This window comes from Mastacembelus armatus, chromosome 24, assembly GCF_900324485.2.
Source record: "Mastacembelus armatus chromosome 24, fMasArm1.2, whole genome shotgun sequence".
Classification (NCBI taxonomy): Eukaryota; Metazoa; Chordata; class Actinopteri; order Synbranchiformes; family Mastacembelidae; genus Mastacembelus; species Mastacembelus armatus.
In genome coordinates, this window is record NC_046656.1 from 13,615,832 (window position 1) to 13,624,614 (window position 8,783).

The window sequence follows — 8,783 nt, forward strand, 5'->3', positions numbered from 1 at the left end:
TTTACTCACTTTACTCACAACAGCTCTTGCAATGTCGTGCGTTCCACGACATTGCGTGCACACAGATGCTAAGTGTTTGTGTGCGCTTATGTGTGAAACAATACTTGACCCCGTTCGTTCATGTCTGCTTATCTCCACCTCGCAGGATTAGTACCCACTGAGGGGAAGGTGTGCGATGTCAGAGCCAAAACGAGGGAGCTCAAAAAAGGAAAGAAGGGCCAGACGGGACAGAAAAATCAATACAGGATAGATCATGTTAGCAGACATGAAAGCTTAAAGAAAAAGAGAAGAAAAGAATTGTTGATGGAGAGGAGGGGGGGCAGAGGGAATGAGATTTAACATTTGCAGATCAGGTAGAGTTGAGATGTTGGGCCTGCTTAAGTCCAATTAGAGCAATAAAAGCGGAGACCTGTCAGAGGCAGGGGGAGGTGTGTGTGTGTGTGTGTGTGTGTGTGTGTGTGTGTGTGTAGATTCACACTTGGGCAGTTTAACAGATGATTGATAGCCTATAATACTGAATAAAACAGGGAGACATGTATGTTTATGGGTTTATGTTTATTACTGAATGATAGAACTGGAGCTGGAGAGTTAAATTCAGCAGTCTGGTATAACAAATAAAATGTAGCGTGTGTGTAAAAGATTGTGTTGCTGCCTGGGCCAGGTTGAGAGGGAGAACCAAATGAGGTGTGAAAAATTGAAGACAAGGCAATGTCAGGAGGGAAGAGTAGGACAAGAGTAGGACAAATCAAATCTCTCCTCTATTATCACCCTGCCACCATGAGTGGTAATTATATCAATTAAAAAAAAGACTTCATTATTTGTTAATCACCTTGCCCCCAGTTTCTCTTTCCCCCTTTTTCCTCATGTCACCGTCACCACCTCCCCATATGAACCATCTCACCATAGGGTCTAATATTCTTCAACCTATATTAAGTTGTTGTATTTGAGTGCAAATGGTTTTATACTGCCAACAGTAACACAGGATACATGACTATAGAATGGGAACCATCTCAAGGAATTGTTTTTTAGTTTTATCTGGCAATAATTACAGAATATATCCTGTTATAAAATGGAAAGAAAATGCAAATATTGCTTCAGCTTAGGTAGTCAACATTTATCAGCTGTATAACCAGGGGCCAATACCAGTGGGATTACCTTGGATCAGTATCATAATAACCTCTGATATTTGCTGAGGAAAATTAAGTCTTCCTCTGAGATCCACACTCCCACTCTGTCTGCACTCTTCCTTCATATGCTGCTTAGGGTGTGAACAGATGAAATATTGATATTGTTTGGGTTGGGGTTTAATGGAAGCTTCCATTCTTCATTGAGAATAAGTGGAGGGATGTATGGACATATGGATGAATGATTAGATAGCCTTAAATCTAGTAGTGGCCTAGATTTGAAGACCTTCTTGAGCGGATAGAGTTGTTGACCTGTCTGTCACACTGTGTGTGTGTGTGTGTGTGTGTGTGTGTGTGTGTGTGTGTGTGTGCGTGTGCGCACGTGTGCGTGTACTGTACTGGGAACAATAGGCTCTATAATTAGTGATGCTGCTGGGGCTTGCATAAATTATCCTAATACTGTACACGTGCCAGACAGTATGATACAAGCCAAGGACTGAGCTGAGTACTGCAGTTGTAGACAATTTAATTATTGGTTAACTTGTCCATAATTGTATTTTATTAAACTAATAATTGTATATATAGATGCCCAAAAATAGTAATCACAATTTCTCTGTAATCACTGTAGGGTCACTGATATGCACTTTTGATGATATTGAAATCACCTTAGTGTAGACGTTTATGGACCTATGTTTGTGTGAGAGTTGTTAACCAATAAGTGCACTTTTATGTGAAGAGGTCAAACACAGGAACTCTCAGGAGGAATATGTCATTTAAAGAGCCTCATTGCCAACATGCAGAGCTCCATAATTTAAGGACAAGGGCACACAACTAATGTTGCAAATGGACACTTAACGTACAGTAGACTGCAAAAAATATGGTATCAACTGCAGAATGTTTCTATATGCACACAGACAAATCCAACCTGCACTTCAGAGACAGAGCACAAGATTCAGATAAGGGAGCTCTGGGGTGGGGGGTGGGGGGCAGGAGGAGTGGGAATCCTTTGTACCCACAAATTCAAGGATCATTTGCAGTCTCATTTGAGCTCCTGTTGCAGCCTATCTACCTCCCTCCCTCTCTTGGTTTCACTCACCCCCTCCGTCCACTCTTCAACCATTTGGGCTGAAAAGAAATACGGTCCTCCACACCGTGTGCTTGTGTGTGTGTGTGTGTGGGTGAATGGATGGGTGCTAGAGTGTGTGTGTGATAGATTGTGAGCAAATTGGACAATAGGAGGATTGTATGTGATCTATATTCATGTGGCACAGATTCAATAGCCATGTGTGCACACAGCCAGCTGGGTATGAGCTGACAGAAGAAGAGGGATTGATAGAAAACATCCAGAGAGAAGAAAAGGAGTTATATCTATATAGACAATAGGCATAGTCTGTGTTCTTCTGGTTTTAGACATCTCAGATCTATTTAGGCCTCTTCAGTAATGCAGTTATGGTATTTTCTAAACTATGAAATGGTGCAAAATGAGATCACTTAAAATAAATGTTTGTGCTATAGTGTGATGTACTATGGGTAATGATGTTTCCTGTTACATTTAGCATGCAGTGAAGGCTGCATCCTCCAAAGAATATGTTGTGAAAAGCTTAAAACCTTTTTTTTTTTTGAAGATGTGCAAATTCTCAGGTAGAGGTGGCTGATAGTTTAATTAGATGCATAAATATTCCCCAGATGAGTCTGTTGTAGCGGTTAAAGACCCAACATGCTGATTATTTTTCTAAGAGCAGAGCAGCATAAAAAAAAAAAAAAACGTCAAACACAGCAAGACAAAGTGATGGAACGAAAAGAATATCAACATTCACAGCAAAATCGCATCACTGTGCCGGTTCTAATAAAGCGTGTTTAACTTTCAGCTATATTCTGAGCCCTGTAGAGGACAGAAGAAAAAGAGCATAGAGAGAGAACGACAGTGAAAGAGAATGACTGATGATGAGAAATAAAGGGAGAGGCAGCCAGAACTCCTTGGTAACCAGAGCACAGAGGAACAGAGGGGCCGGTCCTACACACCCCTCCCGCGGTGTGTGTTTGTGTGTGTGTATGTCTCCGAGGACCGGACTGCCTGAGGGAGGAGTGCTAGTGTTGGTTATGGGGGGGAGTGGTGGACTGTGTGTATAGTGAGAGAAGGAGATAGAGGGTAGAGGCTCTCCTCTAGGCGTAGTAGACACTTGCACACACTCTCCGGCGTGTAGTAAGAATGTGAGCGAGGAGAGCTGACCGCAGCACTCCTTCTTACCTGTCTGTTATTCCCTGGATTTGTTGGAAGTTTTTTTTTTTTTTTTTTTTAAAAGTCAGAGACATACATTCAAGCGGAATAATGGTGTTTATTGGGACCTCGCTAAAGTCTGTCATTAAATACTTCAAAAGGAAGGGTAAGCTGTTTTACTTCTGTTCAATACTGATCATTAATGTCTTGTGATTTCAGTTTACATCATTTTGCCAGTTTTTATCAGGACGTGAGTGTCTGGTTTTTCCAGCAGTTTTCCATTAGTTGCAACTGTTTTAAATAACCATTTTCATGGCTTCGTTAACACTTCGCTATATCAAAAGTGGGTCCATGCTGGCTTTAATGATTTGTATAGAATTTGAATACAACTAATGGTTTTCTGTGGGCACACTTCTTCCCCGTTGCCTCTGCTGAGCCTAGACACAACCCTCTGGTGCACCCTGTTACCAGGTTACCACTAGGTCAAAACTTCATGACTGTTAGCACTAAATAACCAGAAGGTATTTGTAAGGGTGTCAGCTGAAGACACTCGAAATCACAACTTCTTTATTGGTTGGCCTTTTTCAGCGTTGAAGTTTTATGTTCAATTCAGATCAAAATGTTGTGTCTAATGTGAGACACTAAAAGAAGCTGTAGTAGGACTGTGGGTAGAAGGATTGGTTAATGCTCCGAGGCTATTATTTAATCAGTGGCTGTGTATTAAGCACGTGAGGATGGTTGATGCAGGGCAAGCTACTTGTGCTTGCTCTAATCTCAGGTGTATTTATAGCCTGTGTGTTGAAGGTTCAGACAGAGGTGATAGTTAATTATTAGCTCAGTGTTTGTCTACTTCTCTTATCTTGGCACCTTAGAAACGCCTGCACTTCGCTCCTCCAAGATGTGGAGCACCTTGGGCCTATGCAGCTATTCTGTACTTTTATTTTGAAGGAGGATCTAGATGTTACTGGATCCATAAAGGGCTGTATTTTCCCTTGTTTAAGATTAATGCAAATACAAGAAATTATTTTGAAGGTCATGATGACCTTTTAGAAACACACAAAGTTGTTTTAGGCACAAAAATCAATACACTGTTGGCAGGGGGGTGACCGGGATCCTGGTTCAGGATTAACATAGATATCATCAGTACAGTTTGATCATTGTTATTGATCATGACATCTAGTATCTTCAGCATGTATCAATGCAGATGTTTGCTTCCTGAGATTACTTCATGCAGTCTTTGCATTTGTGGCTCAGATATTCCTGTAACCTGTTTGTGTCTCACAGAGTTTTCAGGACCCTCTTTGCTCTCTGTTGTTTGTTAATGGGCGTAGGGAGAGCTGAGATGTCAATGGGCAGAGGGATTAGTGGACTTCTCAAAGACTTTCGCGCCAGAGTCCAGTGTGTGTGAGACTGTGTGTGTCTGTGTGTGTGTTGAGGGGCTACGGGTTATTGTGGCACTGAAAGGCCTGATGTGGAGACTGATGCAGGAGGACAATACAGTCTTTGTGTCCATAGTCCCCATGTCTTTGGTCTGCCTAGAGGCTGACTGAGATCTGGTTAAACCCCATAGTGACAAGTGGGGGAGGGATACCTGTGCTGAGCATGTTTATCTGAGCAGGACAATTTAAAATGTTTAAAAGAAATGGAGTATTTATTTTTTATTGTTCTTATTTAGACTGGAAGGCTGATTTAAGGATGTGGTCTTACTAATACACAACTGGAGTGTCAGTGCCTGCTCTAAGGTATGATGTGACAGTTATTTTGGAGCTGGTGCTTCATGTTCACTGCTACAGCTGAACCGTGTGTGAGTGGGTTTTGTTGGTAACTGTAGGGATTCTCCTCTAAGTCCTCAAGAGAAGACTCAAGTCCCAGCTCAGACTTCAGCTTCTGCCTTGTGATATTATTAATTGACCAATCTGTAAGACCATATTTATAACTACACCAATATACAAAGTAAATTCATTGCAATACACAGAAACTGGATGTTGCCCCCATCAGCAATGCAGTGTAGATGTCTGTCACTACCTCTTTTTTTTTGTTAGTTCATTTTAATAGCATTTGCTTGGAGGACCAGTTGGGTAGAATTATTTGATTATTCAATTTGCACCTCAAAGCCTATTGCTTCATTTTCTATTTCTTTGTATTGTCCTAGGTTTTAGAATTAGCTCATATGGTTGTTTATAACATGAAGCTAACAAGCATTCTTGTACCCTTTTGTGGTGTATTTAAAGTATTTGCACTCACATGCTTCATCAACAACCAATGTGTAAGAGGAGAAACTGTTTTGTAAATGAAAAGATTTGTAAATGAAAGAAAAGTGTAGTAGAGAAGGCATGAATAAAAACAATGACCCCTCTTCTCTAGCGCAGAAGTAGCTGATGGGTGCCCATTTCTTAGGAAACTATGGTGGCAGACATTATGGTGCCATTAGTCACCAGGAGCAGCAGGACTGGACTCTCTCTGCTATAAATCCATCTAGAAAACTATGTTCATCTTTACTCTACTCACTCAGGTTGGGAAAAGTCCTACAGCCAACCCTATAAGTAAAGTTGGATTGGTCAGAGTGTTTGAAATGGTCAGCTACCCAACTGTCTTCACACTTTCTCCAACGACCAATTTGCGGTCTTTGAGCCACCTCTTATACCTCTACCTCAGAGGTCCTCCCCCCACACACTCACACATACACACACTTGCTATGCATCCTCATTAGCACCTGAGAAAAACCCTCAAACAAAAACACTAAACACTCTCCCAGCCCCTTTCTTGACCCATCCCCTTTCTTCTTCTGGTTCCACCAGACCTCTCCTTCAGTCTCAGTCAAATGGATGTATTTTTTGCCAGATCAGGGAAACACAGATAATAGTCTTCACTAACATTTGACTGTTTAAATGGAGATAGTACTTCATCCACGATCACCAACTTTGGCTTGGATACGGTCACTTGGTAAGCTTAACTGTGTGTTTTATTACATTCATATTAACTGTGTAGACAATTGCCTTGGGCATGGGCACAAACAACATATGGATATTCTTCAGTTCTAATATCTTCAGTATTATAAGTCATGAATAACAAGGAATACAAAGAGCAGCACAGTAATGCCCAGTTAATGTTTCATTTCTCATGTCTGTGCGCAGTCTGTGCGCAGTCTGTGCGCAGTCTGCGCAGTGAGAATTGAGGGAAAGGATTTGTATTGAAAAGGAACAGGTATTAAAGGCTTCTTTATTTGAGAATGATATAGTTTTGCTAAATTAGTTTTATATGTTATGTTCCGTATTATCTGAGCTGTCATTCTGAGTATAGTTTAGAAATATGTTGTGGAACGCTTGGAAAGTGACAGAACGTCACTTGTTGGCAGTGTTGTTTCTTGAAAAGAGTTGTTTTCTAAGAGGTACCTTGCTGGAGTATCTTAGACAACAGGTGATCTGTTTAAATTTTTTTTGAGCTGGACATCAAATGTTGTCCTCCATCTAGTCCCCCTGAAGTTTATCCCTCCCCCTCTGACATGTGTGGCCTATTAACTGATTGATGTCTCAGATAAGTGTCATGTCGTTGGGGTGGAGTCTGGCACCTCCGTGTGAGGCACCTCGCTGTCCTTCCCTTTCCTCTCCTGTTACAAATATAAACAAACCCTTATGCTGTTTTTCAAAAGGCTGACTGCACAATTGGAGAACTGATGTCAAACAAGTAAAACTTTCTTTCGCCACAAATATATTTTTCTAACATATATATTTATATACAAATATATTTTTACTTTTTTTAAAGTTTGATGGTAATAGTGTTCTCGAGAAGATGAATAATTCAGTCAAGTGTCCTTCAGGATATTGAAGTTCGAAACATAACTGAAATGAATCTCCATAACCTGCTCTGTGTCTTTGCAGCGGTGTCTAACCTGGATGAGGAGAGCAAGTGGACAGTTCACTACACAGCCCCATGGCACCAACAGGAGAACGTCTTCCTTCCAAGCAGCAGGCCACCCTGTGTAGAAGACCTCCATCGTCAGGCCAAAGTCAACCTCAAGACTGCTCTGCGAGGTAAGAACCACTAACCAGAAATGAACCAACATAACAGTAAAGGTTTGGACATTTCTGGGAGAAGGAGTTTGGTAAGTTTTTCTTCTTGAAAGTTCATATGTATATATGCCATAAAAAGGAGGCATTGCTTTAATAGCCATCATTCTACATGTAGAAAAAAATCACTAGCTGCTTATACACTTATGACAGTTTCATAGGCCCAGTGTATTCATTTTGAAGTAGTGGCTGCATGAACTGGAGGGATTTTATTAGGTTTATTTACCAACAACAAGTATTCGGCAGTTCAGTGGAATTATACTTCAGATAATGTTCGGTGTGGGAATGACGCTGGATTGATATTTGTCATTGTATCAAAACACCTTCATGTAACTTGTGTTTAGCCAACAACAGAACAGTGTGAGATCCTGCTCTCCCTGTTTGTCCAACAAGAGTAGAGAAAAAGAGGGTCAGGTCACAGGAAAGTGGCACCTTTTTAAAATAGTCATAACTTTCCCAGAACAGGAAATGGGAATACCAGTAAGTGCTGGTAGAAGATTTCACTCAGGTTTCGTGGGAAAGTTGTTTCTGTCAATTACTCAGCTAACAGGGTGTTCGGCAGGTGTGAGAAATTTTCCAGAAGTGTTTGTGTGTGTGTGTGTGTGTGTGTGTGGGTGTGTGTGTGTGTGTGTGTGTGTTTACATGTGTGGTGTGTTACTCTTAAGGGCTTTCTGTTTACATGCTAGGGTGGCCTTGTGTGTCAGCAGATAAAAAGCACTGAGATAAAGGGAGAGAGAGATAAAAAGGGAGGAGGCTGTTGTAATCTGATCCTTATGATGTGTGACTCACCTGCTGTGGCACACACACACACACACACACACACATACACGCATTGCATTTTTTCTTTGTCTTTCCATTGTTTGCCCACTGTGTTGTTGCCTATTACTTCCTGTAATATTGATGTTGCTAGGTATGCAAACACCACCTGGGAGGTGGAGGTGGGATCAATGCCCTCACCTGCCCTTCCCCAGACCCATCCTCCCACTGACACCCCCACACACACACACACACACACATCCTGTCACCATCCTGTCATCAACACTCAGCCCCAGGGGTCCTAACTGAAAGCCAACAGGTGTGGAACAGGAGCACCTGTGCTGTCCATCTGAGTCTAGATGTGTTTTAACTTTAAAATTCCTCCTCCACTCCTGGGAAGTTAAGGATGGAACCACAGCCTTAGAGAAATAAGACAGTTTTATTTAACATTATCTCCCAATACAACTCCCTCTGTTTACATATTCAGTATATAATAGCAATAACTACAATGTTACAGGAGGTTAAACCATGTGCATGTACATGTGCAACCAGGGGCAATATCCAGTGACATCTGCATGACTATAGCAGGATACACGAGTTTGTTTTCTGTTCTGCAAA

At 41.4% G+C, this 8,783-nt stretch overlaps 1 protein-coding gene across 8 annotated transcripts in view; it reads left to right on the forward strand.

The window, feature by feature from the left end:
- nhsl1b (NHS-like 1b) overlaps positions 1-8,783 on the forward strand; it is an 86,204-nt gene that overhangs the window by 59,250 nt on the left and 18,171 nt on the right. For 6 of the 8 annotated variants that reach the window (XM_026319316.2, XM_026319311.1, XM_026319312.1 and 3 more), the window contains exon 2: positions 7,221-7,373. In XM_026319316.2, coding sequence (XP_026175101.1) covers positions 7,221-7,373 — 153 coding nt within the window. Of the gene's footprint in view, positions 1-3,283; positions 3,509-7,220; positions 7,374-8,783 lie in introns of those variants that run through there. The other 2 variants (XM_026319317.1, XM_026319319.1) reach the window with 2 other exon arrangements.